General features: G+C 43.9%; 1 protein-coding gene across 1 annotated transcript; it reads right to left on the bottom strand.

Annotated features, from left to right (window-relative positions):
- Nucleotides 1-2,477: 2,477 nt before the first annotated feature.
- Nucleotides 2,478-19,183, bottom strand: COA7 (cytochrome c oxidase assembly factor 7). Its single transcript, XM_066376296.1, has 3 exons — nt 19,020-19,183; nt 16,425-16,565; nt 2,478-3,689 (listed from the first exon to the last, which is right to left on the bottom strand). The coding sequence occupies exons 1-3, from the start codon at nt 19,123-19,125 to the stop codon at nt 3,241-3,243; spliced, it is 696 nt and encodes a 231-aa protein (XP_066232393.1). The 5' UTR covers nt 19,126-19,183; the 3' UTR covers nt 2,478-3,240.
- Between the last annotated feature and the right edge of the window lie 270 nt (nt 19,184-19,453).

Genomic DNA, 19,453 nt, shown 5'->3' on the forward strand with positions numbered 1-19,453 from the left:
TTTTAAAAATTGTGGTAAAGTCCTGTAATGCTGGTGGTTGAGGCCAGGTAGGTCCACACTGGATTTGGGCAGACCTCAGAGAAACTGCGGAGCCAGAAAGCATTGGACCATTCCCATTTAAGAGTCTTGCAATGGTATAAAGCACACAAGTAGGGGAAAGCCACTTTTTAGGCAAATGAACAGCAAATGGCCCCTCACAGTGGCAGGCAGGCAATCCGCAATCCACCATCCACCCTTATGGTAAGCACCCATAGCCCTACACACATGGTGCTGCCACATGCTCACACACTAAGTACAAGTACACTAAGGCAAAGTACAAGTGAGCAAGACTAACACAGCTGTTTTCCCAATAAGTACACATAAATTTTACCACCATAACCATTTATTAAAAATTTTTTTTTTATTAAGTGAGAGGCAGGGAGGCAGACAGACTCCTGCATGCATCTTGACTGGGATTCACCCAGCAAGCCTGCTACTAGCTGATGCTCTGCCCATCCGGGGCACCTGCTCTGTTGCTCAGCAACTGAGCTATTTTAGTGCCTGAGGCAAGGCCATGGAGCCATCCTCAGGGCTCAGGGCCAACACACTTGAACCACTGAGCCATGGCTGCAGGAGGGGAGGAGAGAGAGAGACAAGAGGGGGAGGGATGGAGAAGCAGATGGTCGCTTCTCCTGTGTGCCCTAACTGGGAATCAAACCTGAGACTTCCTCACACTGGGTTGACACTCTACCATTGAGCCAACCAGCCAGGGCCCCACCTTAACCATTTTTAAATGTTCAGTAGTGCCTGACCAGGCAGTAATGTAGTGGATACAGCATCAGCCTGGGAAACTGAGGACCCAGGTTCAAAACCTCAAGGTCATGGGCTCACCAGCTTGAGCACAGGGTTGTCAGCTTGAGCGCGGGATCATAGACATGACCCCATTGCCGCTAGCTTGAGCACAGAGGTCGCTGACTTGAGCAAAGGGTCACTGGCTCAGCTGGAGCCCCCCCACCCCACCCCAGTCAAGGCACATATGAGAAACAGTCAATGAACAAATAAGGTACCACAACTATGATCAGATGCTTCTCATCTCTCTCCCTTCCCGTCTTTCTATCCATCTCTCACTAAAAAAAAAAAAAAAAGTTCAGTAGTATTAATAATATTCACATATTTATGCAAGTAATCTCCATAAGTTTTTCATTTTGCAAAATTGAAATGCTATACCCATTAAACGATTCCCCATTTCTCCCTCCCCCCTGACTATGGCAACCACCATTCTACTGTCTCTTCTCTATGAATTTAGATACCTCACCTAAGTGGAATCATACAGGATTTATCTTTTTGTGACTGGCTTATTTCACTTACCATGTCTTTGGGGTTCATCCATGTTATATAGCATGTGTCATAACTTTCTTCCTTTTAAAGCTGTATAACATTCCATGGTTGTTTTTGGCTATTGTGATTGCCTCTATGAGCATGGGTGTGTAATATCTCAGAGACCCTTTTGTCATTTTTTTTTTCAAATATGTATCCAGAAGTGAATTGTCAGACCATATGGTAGTTTTGTGTTTACTTTTTGGGGGAACTATCATATCTTTCATGGTGGCTGCACCATTTTACCTTGCCACCAGCAATGTATAAGGCTTCCACCTCGACACATTCTTGCAAACACAATCTATACATTCTTGTAAACATGTCTTTTCTTTTTTTTAAATACCTGTCCTGAAAGGGGTAAAATATTTCATCTCATTGTGGTTTTGATTTGCATTTTCCTGATGACTAGAGATGAGAACATCTTTTCATATGCTTGTTGGCCTACAGTTTATTTGAAACAAAACCTACTTTACATTTTAAAAATAAACTCCCTCTTTAGAACTTGTCTTGAGAAAGTTGCTCTTCTCTATCAACTGGAGAAACTGGTGAGCTATGCTTACAAACCAAACACACAGTAAGCCTTCCTTCTTAAGACAGTTGCAAAACTGAAAGCCCCAAAGCTGTAGGTCAGGGGTCGGGAACCATTTTGGCTGAGAGTCATGAATGCCACATATTTAAAAATGTAATTCTGTGAGAGCCATACAACGACCCATGTACCTTACGCATTATCCAATAAAAATTTGGTGTTGTCCTGGAGGACAGCTGTGATTGGCTCCAGCCACCTGCAACCATGAACATGAGCAGTAGGAAATGAATGGATTGTAATACATGAGAATGTTTTATATTTTTAACGTTATTATTTTTTTTATTAAAGATTTGTCTGCGAGCCAGATGCAGTCATCAAAAGAGCCACAACTGGCTGGCGAGCCATAGGTTCCCAACTACTGCTGTAGGTGGTGAGAGAAAAACAGTCGTTATCCGCAGGAAAAGAACAAGCTCGCCCCCTAGTGACAAGTTAGGAAGACACAGAAAAAAATGTTTTTAAAAGAAAAGGCACAACCACCAAAGAACATAATCTCTAACCTACCCAGAATCGGAGAGAACACTAATAACAAAACTACTTATCAACCAAAATAGTTTATTCACAGGGACAATTAAAAAGGTTCAGTTCCAAGGGGCAAAAAGTCATTGCTTACAAATCCCTATGTAAAGTTGCTTTGGGAAGAATCCCTGTATGAGCAGGACCGGGTAAGAGGACTGAGGATGCTAACTTTTAATTGTGAATGTCTCCAATGAAGAAGGGCTTATGTTTCCTCTTCTTTAGCAACCCTGAATCGTGACTTTTAACCCTTCCAATCTCTACTAATGTATTGAAAAATGTGACTCTAAGGGCAAAATAAAGCCCACACCAAAATTACATAAACCAGAGGGTGGCAGTCATGACTGTTCTTAGCTTCTGAAGCCTTCTGTTATATAAATCAAGATCATTTCTGATTTTCAAGCTCTCCCAACTGAAATAACAATCATAATGATGAAGTCTGATCCCTTCAGGCTCTGTGGCTGCCAATTTTTCCAGTTTCCTACTCTTTGCCTCTCCTCCCCACCCCCCACAATCTCTATGGCTCTAGTTTACTGTTTTTCACAGAGCTATAAGAGTTTGAGATCTAAGTCCCCATTTATGTGGGTCTCTTCTCAGAACACATCAGTTAAAGAAATAAACACTTCAGTCTACATCCCAATAGGTGACACTCTGGGGCAATGGGTATATGTAACCAGGGCCACTAATATCAAGTCCCAAGTCTTTCCGCTCCAGCAAGTTGACCTCCAAGAGCTGCATCAGGAATTGGGAGGTGCCAGTATCTTTGCACAGGCGGGTGGGCCACACTACCCAAAAGTTAAAGGTTGGACATTTTTCTGCTGTTCTTTATGTAGCTGCATAGCCCGATTTTTTAGCACCTCAGCCTTGGCTTCATCCTTATCAACACCATCCCCCAGCTTGTACATGCGGCTGGCATTGGCACAGGCCCAGACATGGCCCAGGTCACAGGCTTTCATGGAGTATTTGCATGCTAGGCCCATGTCCTTGGGAAAGCCAGGAGCACCCTGCAGAAACATGGCACTGAGGTTGAAGCAGCTAGCAGCATAGTTGCCATCACAGGCCCTTGTGTAATAGTCTCTGGCTTTCCCCAGATCGGGCTGGCCATCATCATTGACCTGTCCATCATGTGCCAGGAGACCAACATTATGACATGCTTCCACAGACTTCCGTCCAGGCTTCTCACACGCCATCAGAAAGCAGCTGAAGGCAGCTTTCAAGTCCTGTGTCAGTCCACCTGGGAGTGAGGAAAGGGAAGAAAAAAGTAAACCCAAGCCAGGGCAGAACCTGAATGTTTAAGGCCATAGTTAGGGAACAATTCCTTAGTAAAGTTCACATACCTCAAGGTAAGGCAGCATAAAAGGAAGGTGGCCTGGTATTATGCACAGGCCTCCCAAGTTTTTTAGCCATGAAAACTTTTGTTCAAATGAGACCTTATGAGGCAGACCAAACAGGTAAAGGTTGCAAAAAGTAGGAGTGAAGCCTGACCAGGTGGTGGCACAGTGGATAGAGCGTCAGCCTGGCACGCTAAAGACCAAGCTCGAAACACCAAGGTTGCTGGCTTGAGCACAGACTTATCTGGCTTGAGTACAGGCTCACCGACTTGAGCCCAAGGTCACTGGCTTGGCTGGAGTCTCAGCCAAGGCACATATGAGAAGCAAATCAATGAACAATTAAGGTAGCGCAACTATGAGTTGATGCTTCTCATCTCTTTCCTGTCTGTCCGTTTCTTGCAAAAAAAAAAAAAGTGGGATAATAATAGCTACCTCATAGAGTTACAGCAAGAACATGACATTTTTATTTAATAATTATTAAATGTTTGTTAATTTAAATATATACTGAATATACATTATTTATCAACTACTGTGCTAGGGTTCTGGGGAACAGATTCTGTCCCCGTCAATGGATCTTATGGTCTAATGAGATAGACAATAAACTACAAAAATAAATGTATGACTATTAAGTGTGACAAGTGTATAGAGGAAAAGTACATGACACTACCATATTTCCCCATGTATATGACACACCCTTTTTCAAAAATTTGGGGTCTAAAAACTGGGTGCGTCTTATATAGTGGTTATAGGGGGGTTTTTTGTTTGTTTTTACAGAGACAGAGTCAGAGAGAGGGACAGACAGACAGGAATGCAGAGAGATGAGAAGCATCAATCATCAGTTTTTCGTGGCGACACCTTAGTTGTTCATTGATTGTTTTCTCATATGTGCCTTGATGGGGGGGGGGGAGGCTAGAGCACACTGAGTGACCCCTTGCTCAAGCCAGCGACCTTGGGTACAAGCTGGTGAGCTTTTGCTCAAACCAGATGAGCCTGCGCTCAAGCTGGCGACCTTGGGGTCTCAAACCTAGGTCCTCCACATCCCAGTCCGACGCTCTATCCACTGCCTGGTTGTAGGTTTTTATTTGCATTTCCCTTTTCACATTTGTTTTTGCACTCATTGTTGAAGACAGTGATTCGTCATCAGACACAGATGAAGACAAGCTAATGGATGGAAGTTTTGACAGTGATGAGTTGTATGAATTTTATGATAATTTTATGAATAAACCTTGAGTTCAATAACTTTATGTAATACATTTTTCTTTTCAAATTTCAGTGTGTCTTATACATGGGAGCATCTTATACATAGGGAAATATGATATATCAAGGTTCTGACCTATATTAGGGGGTGAGATCAAGGAAATATTCCCCAAAGAAGTGATGTCTGAAATAATAGAAAAAAAAGAAGGGGAAGAAAATATGACTTGTTCCAAACAGCAGGAATAGGATACAAAGAGAAAAGTAGAACATGTGGCTAGAACCCAGAAATCCTGGAGAAGGAGGCTGGAGAGGCAGGCAGGGCTCAGATCATATAGAATATGATGGGCAGTGTTAAGGGACCTGGACTTAATCCTAGAAACAATAAATAAGAAACCACTAATGGGTCATTTTAAGCAAAGGTGATTACAGGGCTCACTTTAATTTACTCATTTTAGAGAGAAGAGAAACAGAGGAAGGAGAGAGAATGAAGGGGGGAGGAGCAGGAAGCATCAACTCCCATATATGCCTTAACCAGGCAAACCCAGGGCCTCGAACCAGCAACCTCAGCGTTCCAGGTTGATGCTTTATCCACTGTGCCACCACAGGTCAGGCTACAGGGCTCACTTTTTATTAATGGAAATTTGAAATTCCCACGTATCATCACACATTCTCAAAAACAAACATTTTAACTATCTCTTAACATTATTTTTAAAAGATGCCTTTCCAAAGATACTACCTAGAAATAAATCCAACATCATTAAGAGAATACCATTCTGAACACCTTTTTAGAAAGTATTCCAATTACATACTGGCTAGCTAAATAAACAGCTGGACAGAAGTACTTTAAAAAGCTGGATTACATATGCTAGTAAAAAACTTTGATTTTACCAGATGAAAACCAAACTGAAGAAACTGCTAAATTTCACATGAATATTTCTTCACCAGAAAAATTTCCTAAATAGGTCCCTAGAGTTATGAAAAATATTAAAAGGTTATAGTCATTGTTTTATTTTTTAACTAAATTTTAGGAAGTACTGACTTAAACTAGAAAATGCGTGGATAGCCCTTACCAGGTAGCTCAGTTGGTCAGAGCCTTGTCCCAATATGCCAAAGTTGCTCCTTCTTCTTTTCTTGCATTCTTTTTTTAAGCTTAGTTTTTTTAAAAATTTTATTTATTTATTTATTCATTTTAGAGAGGAGAGAGTTAGAGTGAGAGACAAAGAAAGGGGGGAGGAGCTGGAAGCATCAACTCCCATATGTGCCTTGACCAGGCAAGCCCAGGGTTTCAAACCGGTGACCTCAGCATTTCCAGGTCGACGCTTTATCCACTGCGCCAACACAGGTCAGGCTTTTCTTGCATTCTTTTGAACTGTATTTATCTAACAGTAACTTTCATACTCACTTGCTCAGATTTTTAGCTAAAAATAAATTTATTTCATTTGTTTTTAAGCAAGTGAGAGACAGAGACATAAAGAGAGACAGGAAGGGAGAGAGATGAGCAGCATCAACTCATAGCTGCATCACTTTAGTTGTTCATTGATTGCTTCTCATCTGTGCCTTGACGGGGGGCTCCAGCCAAGCCAGTGACCCCTTTGCTCATGCCAGCGACCTTGGGCTTCAAGCCAGCAGCCTTCAGGCTCAAGCCAGTGACCATAGGATCATGTTAATGGTCCCACGCTTAAGCCAGCAAGCCTGTGCTCAAGCTGGATGAGCCCACACTCAAGGCAGCGACCTCAGGGTTTCAAATCTGGGATCTCAGTGTCCCAGGCTGATGCTCTATCCACAATGACACCACTGATCAGGCCATTTCGTCTTTATTTTAAAAGATATTTTGGCTAAAGTAAAATTCAAATTTGACAGTCTTTTCTTTCAACATTTAAAAGATGTTCTTTTGTCTTCTGGCTTAGATTGTTCCTGATGAGAAATCAATGGTTGTTTTCTCACCATGGTCTTCCGCAATGTCATTTTCTGTTTTTAAGATTTTCTCTTTGACTATGATTTATAGCAATTGGTAATAAGTGTTTAGGTCTATTTTCATTGGTCATCCTGCTTGGGTTCACTGAGCTTCATGGACCTGCGGAATGATTTTTTTAATCAAATTTGGAAATTTTTGTATTTTGTTTTTTTAAGTGAGAAGAGGAAGACAGACAGACTTCCACATGCGCCCTGACCGGGATCCACCTGGCAACCCCAACATGGGGCTGATACTCATATCAACCAAGCTAATTTTAGGCCCTGAGGCTAATGCACTGAGACCAACCAAGCTATCCTCAGTGCCAGAGGCAATGCTGAAACCAATCAAGCCACTGGCTACAGGAGGGGAAGGAGAGAAGGGGAAAAGAAAAGTAGATGGTTGCTTCTCTTGTGTGCCCTGACCAGGGATAGAACCCAGAATGTCCATATGCCGGCCCTGACGCTCTATCCACTGAGCAACCAGCTAGGGCCTATTATTTCTTTATAAATATATTTTCTGTCCCAATCTCTTCTCTTTCTGGGACTCCAATATATATATGTTAGAGTGATGGATGTTGAACCCCAGAGGTTGGGGCTCTGTCTGTTTTTTCCTCTTTTTCCTCAGTGCTTCAGTTTAGATAATATTAAGAATACTTCAAGTAACCGATCTTCCAATTTACTGATTATTTTCTTCTGAAGTATCTAGCTTGCTATTAAGTCTGACCAGTAAACTTTTCATTTCAAACATTTTTTTTTTTAATTCAGTGAGAGGAGGGGAGGCACAGACAGACTCCTGCATGTGCCTAAGGGGGATCCACCTGGCAAGCCTATTAGGAGGCAATGCTCTGCCCACCTGGGACCATTGCTCCGTTGCAACCAGAGCCATTTTTTAGCGCCTGAGGCAGAGGCCATGGAGCCATCCTCAGCACCCAGGGCCAACTTGCTCCAATAGAGCCATGGCTGCAGGAGGAGGAGAGAGAGAGAGGAGCGAGAGGGGAAGGGTAGAGAAGCAGATGAGTACTTCTGTGTGTCCTGGCCAGGAATCGAATCTGGGACTCCTGCACGCCAAGCCAACGCTCTACCACTGAGCCAACCGGCCAGGGCCTATAGTTATCTTTTATTTAAACCCTTAAACATATTTTTTATACTTCAATTCCAACATCTCTGTCATATCTGTGTCTGTTCCTATTAACTGCCCTTTTTTTTACTGGTAATTTCTTATTTTATGCTGGACATGGTGGATGATACTTTGTACAGTCTGGATTTTGCAAAATTCTTTTAAAGACTTGAGTTTTATTCTGGCAGGTAGCTAGGTAATTTTCTGGTGAATCAGCCTGATCATTTGAAGATTGTTTTTAAGTTTTGTTAGAGCATATCTACAGTAGTCTTACTAATATGGCATGGTCTTTCTGGAGTCTCCATTGAGTATCTGTGGTGTTCACTGAGGTCCCTCTACTCTGGGACAATTAGAACTCAAAATACTCCCTACACTGTGAAACCTCTAGAATCTCTTCAGTTCACAGCTCCCCAGTATCTTTTTTACTGCAACGTCTCTCAAAGTCTCCCTCTACGCATGTACAGCTTAACACTGATCCACACTTAACAGCACCCTGTATGGATTTCTGGAGCTCCTCTATGTAGTTCCTTCTCTGGTATCCTGTCCTGCAAATTTCACTTCCTTAATAGCTGGAAACTTTGACCTCGGCCTCATTAGTTCAGCATGATTATAATGTTCTACTTGGCTTCACCTCTTTGTGCATATCTAGAAAGCACTTCTAGGAAGAGAGCTAATGCAATCATGGAAGGAGCTCGTTTTACGCGTTTTCCTTTTTTCAGGGATCACCGTATTACACTGCCTGTTGTACACTGTCTGAAAATAGTTGCTTTGTATATTTTATCTACTCTATGATTTTTTAAAGTTGATTTCAGCGAGAGAGGAAGGGGAGAGAGGGAGGGAGAGAGACAGAAACATTGAGCTGTTCCTGCATGTCCTTGACCTGGAATTAAACCAGTAACCTCTGTGCTTCAGGATGATGCTCTAACCAATCAAGCTATCTGGCCAGGCCATAATCTATGATTTATTCATTTTATTTATTTTTTGTGTGTGAGAGAGACAGAGAGACAGAGAGAGGGACAGATAGGACAGGCAGAAGGGGAGAGAGATGAGAAGCATCAATTCTTTGTTGTAGCACCTTAGTTGTTCAGTGATTGCTTTCTCATGTGTGCCTTGACCAGTGTGGGTGGTTACAGCAGAGTGAGTGACCCTTCCTCAAGCTAGTGACCCTGGGCTTCAAGCCAGAGACCATGGGATTATGTCTATGATCCCACGCTCAAGCCAGCAATCCTGTACTCATGTTGGTGAGCCTATGCTCAAGACCAATGAGCCTGTGCTCAAGCTGGTGACCTTGGGGTTTCTAACTTGGGTTCTCTGTGTCCCAGTCTGATGTGCTCTATTCACCGTGCCACCCCCTGGTCAGGCAAATTATTTATATTCTTAGAAGTTCATTTGGAAACCTAACCTGTGGTGGTACAGTGGATAAAACATCAACCTGGAATGCTGAGGTCACTGATTCAAATTCCTGGGCTTGCCCGGTCAAGGCTCATACGAGAAGCAACTACTACAAGTTGATGCTCCTCACTCCTCCCCCATCCTCTCTTTCTCTCTCTTTTCTCTAAAATCAATAAATAAAATACTTTTTTAAAAAAAGTTCATTTGAGGCCCTGGCCGGTTGGCTCAGCGGTAGAGCACTGACCTGGTGTGTGGAAGTCCCGAGTTCAATTCCCGTCAGGGCACATAGGAGAAGCACCTATATGCTTCTTCACTCTTCCCCCTTTCCTGTCTATCTCTCTCTTCCCTTCCCGCAGCCAAGGCTCCATTGGAGTTGGCCTGGGCGCTGAGGATGGCTCCATGGCCTCTGACTCAGGTACTAGAATGGTTCTGGTTGCAATGAAGCAAGGCCCCAGATGGGCAGAGCAACGCCCCCTGGTGGGTATGCTGGGTGGATCCTGGTTGGGTGCATGTGGGAGTCTGTCTGACTGCCTCCCAGCTTCTAACTTAAAATTAAATTTTAAAAAAAGTTCATTTGGTTGCCATATGGAAAGAAAATTGGGGACTTTCATAAATCTCCTAACTTTAATCGAAGCAGGAAAGGAAGGTGGCTTGGATAGAAATGGTAGCAGAAAAGGTAGAAATAGGACAGATCTGAGACATTATTTTGAAGATAAACTAGCATGAGCTACTAGGTTGAGAGAGAGACCACTTGCTCAAGTAGAAGACAACAGGGCATAATAGATTGGCAGGAGAAGAAAACAAAAATTCCATAACTGATTAGTTTGAGATGCCTTTAAGAACTCCAAGAACTGTCCAGAAAACAGTTATAGGCAGTCTAGAGCTCACAAGAATGGTCTTTACTAGAGATAAAGATTTGTTTAAAATTATCATCAATTTATCTGAGCCTTCAACTCCTTCTCTAAAGTAATCCCACTTTTTAGAAGAGAAATTGAGGACTCTTAAATAAAAGGGAAAGGAAAGAACAATTATGAATCATTACCACCTAGAGACTTGATAGTTTGATGTATTTCTTCCTACTGCATTTTCTATGTAGTTTGGTCTTATTTTTGCATATTGTAATCATGAGTCCTTTTCACTCCCCATTAGAAACCCTTAACTTTGTTTCACTGGCTGCAAGATATTTCATCAAAGAGATGTGTATCAAAATTACTTTCCACTTCCTTATGGGATATTTAAATTGCTTCACAGATGAAAACTTCTGGCCAAAGTACTCTTTGAGTCACTCTACATGTACAATCCAAAGTAACTTCTGCAGCAACCAATACAAATCGGACCTGTTCATACTGATAGACTGTTTTACAATTTAATAAAGCAATCACATTGGATTACATATGATGCTTAGAAAAATCCTACAAAAAAGGTATGAGCAGCCTGACCAGGCAGTGGCGCAGTGGATAGAGCACTGGACTAAGACGCGGAGAACCCAGGTTCGAAACCCGGAGGTTGCCAGCTTGAGCGCGGTTCATCTGGTTTGAGCAAGGCTCACCACAGCTTGAGCCCAAGGTCGCTGCCTTGAGCAAGGAAGGGGTCACTTGGTCTGCAGTAGCCCCCCAGTCAAGGTACATATAAGCAAGCAATCAATGAACAACTAAGGTGACACAAAAAAGAATTGATGCTTCTCATCTCTCTCCCTTCCTGTCTGTCTGTCCCTATCTGTCCTTCTCTGTCTCTATCATCAAAAAAATATATATATGAGCAGTTCTTATTACTCAAATTTTTTTTTTTTTTTTTTGTATTTTTCTGAAGCTGGAAACAGGGAGAGACAGACAGACTCCCGCATGCGCCCGACCGGGATCCACCCGGCACGCCCACCAGGGGGCGATGCTCTGCCCCTCCGGGGTGTCGCTCTGCTGCGACCAGAGCCACTCTAGTGCCTGGGGCAGAGGCCAAGGAGCCATCCCCAGCGCCTGGGCCATCTTTGCTCCAATGGAGCCTTGGCTGCGGGAGGGGAAGAGAGAGACAGAGAGGAAGGAGGGGAGGGGGGTGGAGAAGCAAATGGGCGCTTCTCCTATGTGCCCTGGCCGGGAATCGAACCCAGGTCCCCCGCATGCCAGGCCGATGCTCTACTGCTGAGCCAACCGGCCAGGGCCTCAATTTTTTGTCAGTGAGGAATTTATGGCTCAGGGAAGGAAAATGCCTTGACTGATGCCACAATGTTAGTTAGTGCTCAGGACTAAAAGTGGGTTCTTTGACCTCCCACTCTTTCCGTTACCCCAGCTATCCCTGGTAAAAAGAGTTATTAACCAGTCTGTGTCAAGAAAGGACAGAGTGTGTTTTCAAGGAACAGAGGGCAAAATCAGAGATTGTAAAATCATTTAGCTCAGAAGTAGGCAGGACTGGCTTTTAGACACGGTAGGGTAAAAAGCAATCCAAAAGGGCTTGAGTAGCATAACAGTATCTTCTATAACCACTTTAGTATAAACACCTGTAAAATTTATTTAAGAATGGGCCCTGGCCAGTTGGCTCAGTGACAGAGCGTTGGCCTGGCGTGCAGAAGTCCCGGGTTCGATTCCCGGCCAGGGAACACAGGAGAAGCGCCCATCTGCTTCTCCACCCCTCCCCCTTTCCTTCCTCTGTCTCTCTCTTCCCCTCCCGCAGTCGAGGCTCCATTGGAGCAAAGATGGCCCTGGCGCTGGGGATGGCTCCTTGGCCTATGCCCCAGGCGCTAGAGTGGCTCTGGTCGCAACAGAGCGACACCCCGGAGGGGCAGAGCATCACCCCTGGTGGGTGTGCCGGGTGGATCCCGGTCGGGCGCATGCGGGAGTCTGACTGTCTCTCCCGGTTTCCAGCTTCAGAAAAATACACACACACACAAAAAAAAATTTATTTAAGAATGTCAGTTTAACAGAGATTAATTATTGTTCTCTACCACTCTGTTTTCTTCTTCACATCGGCTCACCTTCTTTCTGCTTTGGACATAACTCTATTCTACCTCTACCAAATAAAATCTACTCTGTCCTTGAAGAACCAGTTCCAAAGCCTCATCCTCCCTGACAGCACCCCTAATGATGACACTCTCCCTGTGCTGAGCCCCCACAGTACTTTACATGTCTCTCTCTGAAGATGCTTATCAAGTTCTCCCAGGTAGTAACATTAGTATAAATATCCCCCCCACATACACACACAATTGGTCATGTCTAATCCTTGCTTCACTGTAAACAGCAAATACTAAAAGTCTGCTCAACAAAGCAGCACTAAAACAAAAATAAAGTCTCAGTGTATCATTATTTATCTCATAAATCTGTCTAATAAGAGAAGGGAAAATAATTGCACAGCCTCATTTGTTTTCCCTAATCAATAATGAACTCAAAATCCTTGTGGAAAATATAGTAAAATATGGTATAAAGACAAAAGCAGCCTGACCTGTGGTGGCGCAGTGGATAAAGCGTCAACCTGGAAACACTGAGGTTGCCGGTTCAAAACCCTGGCTTGCCTGGTCAAGACACATATGGGAGTTGATGCTTCCTGCTCCTCCCCCTTCTCTCTCTCTCTCTCTCTCTCTTCCCCCCTCCTCTCTAAAATGAATAAATTTAAAAAAAAAATTTAAAAAAAGACAAAAGCAACCCAAAACTTTACCAGGACACAAATCTAAAGACAATAGGTAGAAACATTTTTGGTTTTGCACTATATTATATAGCTGAATTCATACCATATATAATTTTATATTCTACTTTCCTCACTGAACAGTATGTTTTCTCAATATCAACAAAAATTTTTATTAAAAATTTTATTTTTAGGCCCTGGCCGGCTAGCTCAGCAGTAGAGTGTCGGTCCAGCATGTGGAAGTCCCGGGTTCGATTCCTGGTCAGGGCACACAGGAGAAGCACCAATTTGCTTCTCCACCCTTCTCCCTCTACTTTCTCTCTGTCTCTCTCTTCTCCTCCCACAGCCAAGAGTCCACTGGAGCAAAGTTGACCCGGGCGTTGAGGACGGCTCCATAGCCTCTGCCTCAGGTGAACAGAATGGCTCCGGGTGCAATGAAACAATGCCCCAAATGGGCAGAGCATCGCCCCCTTGTGGATCCCAGTCGGGCACATGTGGGAAGTCAGCCTCTCTGCCTCCCTGCTTCTCACTTTGGAAAAAAAAAATTATTAACTTTACAGAGAGAGGAAGGGAGAGAGAGATAGAGACATTAATCTGTTTCTATATGTGCCCTGACAGAGGATCAAACCAGCAACCTCTGCATATCAGGATGATGCTCTAACTCAGTGGTCCCCAACCTTTTTTGGGCCACGGACTGGTTTAATATCAGAAAATATTTTCACAGACCGGCCTTTAGGGTGGGATGGATAAATGCACAAAATAAAATTATGCGACCAGCGTAAAAACTGTGGTATTTTTAAATATAATTGTCAAACTTACGAGACAAGTGTCAAGAGTGAGTCTTAGACGGATGTAACAAAGGGATTCTGGTCATTTTTAAAAAATAAAACATCGTTCAGATTTAAATATAAATAAAACGGAAATAATGTAAGTTATTTATTCTTTCTCTGCGGACTGGTACCAAATGGCCCATGGACCGCTACTGGTCCGCGGCCCAGGGGTTGGGGACCACTGCTCTAAGTAACTAAGCTATCCTGCCAGGGTAAAATATTTTATTTTTTAATGGGCTAAATAACATTTCATCCAATGGAAGTAATATTAATTATTTAACTAAGCTGCTACTGTTGGCACACAGGTTTTTGTGGGATTTTTTTTGACAGAGAGAGAGAGGGATAGATAGGGACAGACAGGAAGGAAGAAAGATGAGAAGCATCAATTCTTCGTTGCAGCACCTTAGTTCATTGATTGTTTTCTCACATGTGCTTTGAACAGGGGACTACAGCAGACCGAGTGACCCCTTGCTCAAGCCAGCGACCTTGGGCTCAAGCTGGTGAGCCTTGCTCAAACCAGATGAGCCCGCGCTCAAGCTGGCGACCTCAGGATCTCGAACCTGGGTTCTCTGCATCCCAGTCCAACGCTCTGTCCACTGCACCACCACCTGTTCAGGGAGCACACAGATTTTTAAAACAGTAATATAATGCAGTTATGTACTACTTGTAAACTATAAATAAATAATAAATTTGCCAGATAAATAATGCTGGGGTGACTTTCTTTGCAGATAAACTTTACATGCATATTATTTCCTTAGGTTAGGATACTAGGAGAATTACAAGGTTAAAGAAATGCCCCTCTGCATCAGAAGAAAAACTGATACTCCCGTTGATGCTAAACTTTCATCAAAATAGGAACTACCAAGACCCAATGTCCCACTTGACCAGGCGGTAGCACAGTGACTAGAGCATTGGCCTAGAATGCTGAAGACCCAGTTTTAAAACCCCAAGGTAGCTGGCTTGAGCATGGGCTCATTCAGCTTGAGTGCAGGGTTGCTGGCTTGAGCATGGGATCATAGACATGACCCATAGCTGCTGGCTTGAGCTCAAAGGTAGCTGGATTGAAGCCCAAGGTCGCTAGAGCCCCCGGCAAAGGCACATATGTGAAAGCAATCAATGAACAACTAAGGTGCTGCATGAAGAACTGATGCTTTTCATCTCTCCCTTCCTGTCTGTCCATTCCTAGCTGTCCCTCTCTCTCTCTCTCTCTCTGTTAAAGAAAAGAAATAATCCACACAACTCCAGAGTATTAAAAAGACATCTTCTTTATTCAGCTTTCACTGAATATCTTTCTAACCAGGCTTGGCTGGACACTGGGAACAAGGGATGAAGGAATCATAACATCCTCCAGAAGCTCATGATCTAGGGAGCAAAAAAAAAAAAAAAAAAAGCTGCCTGTCAAAGGTCATAGTCCCTATTTGTGATGGTTTTAAAATATGTTCATAAATTCTTTGATATTCCTGATGTCAAGAGGTGGAATCTTAAGTTCTTTCCTCTTAGTGTGGACTATATTTATATATAGTGTTACTCACTTATAATAAATAGAACGTGATAGGAATGAAAAATGTGTGGCATCCAAGGGTAGGCCATTGAGGATTCATCAGAAGACACCGAGGAATCCTTTTTGCTTCCTCAGATCACTCATTCTGGAGAAAGCCAGATGCTATGACATGAGGACACAGAGAGAGATCCATATCACAAGGAACTGAGGTTGCTTGATAACAGCTGGCAGGAAACAGTAAGAAGTCTTTACCAACAGCCAGATGAATAAGTCATCTTACAATTAGAAATTCTAGTTCCTGTCAAATCTTCATATGACATTACTAGATTCCTGGCTAATGTCTGCAAACCCATGAGAGACCCTGAGGCACACACATCTAAGCCACTCCCAAGTTTCTGACCCACAGAAACTATGTGAAATAAGTTTTCTGGGGTAATTTGCTATTGATCCCTTTCTCTTGGCCAGGCATGTGCTTGCTGATGCCTTTACCTACATTACCTATACTGCCCACAGAAATTAGGGGATCAGGGAACATGCAGATACTCCAGTACTTTCAGCCTTTGGTATAGTGCATTTTCACCAATGAAATAAAAGTTGGTTTTGCATCTCATGTGCATAATCAAACAACTTTCTTTGACTTGTGGTTTGCTTTTCTAACGTTCTTGTTTAATAAAAAAATCAAATGCTTCTTTTTTTATCGTTTCATATTCATTTGGAAATATCCCCTAATTTTTGTGAGCAGTATATTTAATCTCACAAATACCCTATGAAGCAAATAGTTTTTTCTCCTTTTTACAGGTGATACAACAACAAAGTTAAAGTGACTGGCTCACGATCCCACTCACTATTTGCAAACAGCATTTCCTAAGGTCTGCCTAACTTAAAAGGCTGTACTCTTCCCCTCATTACTCTGCTGAACTTGTTTCCAAATCTTCCTGCAATGTGCTTCCCAGATGCCTGTGAGGACCCTTCTGCAGAGGGTTCAGTATGAGGTCAGCAGTACTATCAATGACAAGGACAAAAGAAAGCAGGCACTCCTTACCTTTTCCGGTCACATAATAGGCCCCCAGTTTGTAGCAGCTATCACTGTGTTTGTTCTCTTCACAGTTGAACTTCAATACCTTGGCAGCCTCAACAAAATTCTTCTGGATTCCTTCTAAATAGTCTACTAGGCGATAACAACCTGTAAAAAGAAGATAAGAGCTGTTCTTCATGTGTGTGTGTGTGTGGGGGGGCACTACTCAGCAACAGGGAGGGTCCAGGTGTTACAGGCCAGATGTCTTTCATTTAGGACCAACCTCTGTTCTCCTGAAGTGCGACAAAGAATGCAGGCAGTGTTCAGCCAGGCCTACAAATGGCACTGTCGGCCCTTAGGCAGGGACTGAGCAGTATGAGACAGGCAAGTATGCCAGGACAAGTGGAACAGGGAAAGTGAGACAGACAGTAAAATGGCCAAGCAGTTTACAGCCATCTAGTAAATCATAAAAAGTAAATGGTTTACATTTCTCCCTAACCAGAGGGTATTAAATAGCTTAAATCACCCTAGTCAGGGAGATGGATAGCAGAAATCCAATTAGTGCCATTTGCCAGCTACACCCAAGGACAGATGAAGGGAATAAATCTCATTTTGGCATATCAGCATAAAGTTGATGAATATTCCACTGGGATCCTCCCGTAAGACCTTTCATAAACCCCCAGCCTTTAAAAACCCTCAAAATGAAGGTCCCAGTTCGGGCTCTCCCTCTTAGAAACAAGCCCACGCCTTTACCCTCCCCCACAGGCATGCATCTCCTAACTCTAAAGCTACCTAAGAGACTTGCAACCAGGAAAACAATGGGCAGCAGCAGCTTCTCCGGGATAACCCTCCAGAGCCTGTCTCCAAGGTCCCCTTTTTTCTTCTCAGTGAGCCAAAGCAGTCCCACCTAGGTTCTCCTGTTGCTTCTTCCTTGTTTCACTGTCCCCCGCTTTAATAAACGTACTCTCAAAATTTACCTGGGTCGTGTTGTGAAATCGTTCAAGTACAAAGTCAAGAACACACACACTATCAGCCAGGGTGGGCAAACCCACTAGTATAAGGACTAGGGAGACCTTGGCCCCTGCAGTGGCTCCTCCTCTCACCACCCCTCCTGCTCCCTCTCAGCCAGGCTGGACCAAAGACACAGTGACTTCCATAATTTAAACTGTTAGCCTGGGAACGCCTTAGAAAGTTCAGTAGTCAAACACAGAAAACCAAAAGGGCACAAGGGCTGGCTAGTCTGTAGCAGCAAGTTAGAGGTACTTCAGTGACTGCACCCTTACTCCTCAGCCGGGCTGGAAACATAAAGCCTGAAAACAGAGTAGAAACAGCAACTACCAAAGAGTTAGAAATATACTCTCTCCTTGGCAGTCTAGTCCCAGCGAGCCTCTCCTCAACATCTCTCTCCTCTGTCCCTTCTGCATCCCCAATAACACCCATTTCTCATTCACTTTCACTCAACAATATTTGAGCATCTATGTTCATCTATGTACCAAACACTGTCCCGGGTGCTGGGAATACAGTCACTTGCCCTCTTAAAAATTACATTCTAGAGGAGTAAACACGATAAATGAGTAAAGAGGTGAACGAGATGTATTCAAACAGTGATAAATGTTATGATTGAAATAAAACAGGATTATCAGATGTTTGTTGTGTATGTTGGAGAAATGGTTAACAGACTGGGCAATCAGAGAAGGCCTTTATGACCAACCCCAGAAGTCTCTCCCAACCATCCTGCTTCTCAGTTGACTCCAACTCCTGTGAATTCTCTCTACACTTAGGACATGAATCAGCCCTCAAAGAACAGCCCTGGGTTCTTTTTAAGCCATTACACTGCAGAGCAACTCTGTATTTGGTTAGCATCAAGAAACAACTAAAATGTTATTCTGGAAACCAGGCTACAAGCTACTATAAGGTAGGACCAGTGCCATTTTTTTTTTTCATTTATAAAAATAAAGTAGGAAGAAGAAAACCACCCAAAGGCACTGGCTGCTCTGGGTGGCCCCTTCTGGACACCCACCCTACAGTCAATTCAATGTTACCAGAACACACAGGACACATTCCTGTCTCAGTCCTTCCTACTAGCTGTTACCTCCGCCTGGCATATATTAATATTTCCCTAACCTTCTTCAAGGCTTTACCCAAATACCACGGGGAATAATTGACCTTGAATTCCCAACACTGCTCAGTCAGTTCTTTCTCCTATCGCACTTATTATTTTATAACACAGTATTTCACTTAGTTTCTTATGTTTATTGTCCACTTCCCCACTAGAATGTAAGCCCCACGAGGGCAGGGAATGTTATCTGCTCACTGATGTATCCCCAAGTCCCTCTACCCCAAGAGCCCCAAGCACTTCTCCTTCCCCTCCCACCCAGCCTCCGGGCTGAATCCGGCGGAGCATTCCGCCCCCCCCCTCCCCGGCGAGCCCCGAATGTCCTTGTGGAACCCAACTCGCCCCAACACAAATAAGGCCGTCAGCGCCGCACGGGTCGCCTCCGAAGGCGTCCCCGGCGCCAGACCGCTTCCAGAGTCCCTTAGAGGTCGCTCACGTGACCCGTCGGCCCTCGCCCCTCCTCCAAGAGCGCCCACGTGTTCCCAGGCCGCGCGGGCGGCTCTCACCATCCGGGTCCTTCTCCCGGTAGCACTGATAGTTGCACTCCACTTCCATGTTTTCCAGAAACGACTTCACTTGCTCCTCGTCCTGGAAGTCCACCACGCTAGCCATGGTTCTTGTTCACCCAAATGACATTACCCGCTTGCTCTGACCAAGGCCGCGCCGGAGCCCAGCCCCGCGGTCACGTGACCCGGCGGAGGGGCGGGGCCTGGGCGGGGCGTGTCGCGCGGTCCGAGCTCACGAGCACTTTCCCCAAGGCCTGGCGCTGTAAACCTGGGTTTCCCCTAGGTCTTTGGCGGTCAAATATTTTTTTCTAATCAGGCCGTTACTAAAACTGATGACAGTCCTTCTGCAACAGTTTATCTGCGCCAGCTTTGTGGCCTTAAGTGACTTTCTGTCTGTAACAGACTTTTATACCTTCATCTCCCCATGTATTCAT

This window comes from Saccopteryx leptura, chromosome 3, assembly GCF_036850995.1.
Source record: "Saccopteryx leptura isolate mSacLep1 chromosome 3, mSacLep1_pri_phased_curated, whole genome shotgun sequence".
Lineage (NCBI taxonomy): Eukaryota > Metazoa > Chordata > Mammalia > Chiroptera > Emballonuridae > Saccopteryx > Saccopteryx leptura.

Coding starts and splice junctions, on each gene's coding strand:
- COA7 (XM_066376296.1), bottom strand. CDS start 19,125: ATGGCTAGCGTGGTGGACTTCCAGGACGAGGAGCAAGTGAAGTCGTTT. Junction 16,566..19,019: donor CCGGGAGAAGGACCCGGATG/GTGAGAGCCGCC, acceptor TTCTTTTTACAG/GTTGTTATCGCCTAGTAGAC. Junction 3,690..16,424: donor CTATTATGTGACCGGAAAAG/GTAAGGAGTGCC, acceptor CCTCACTCCCAG/GTGGACTGACACAGGACTTG.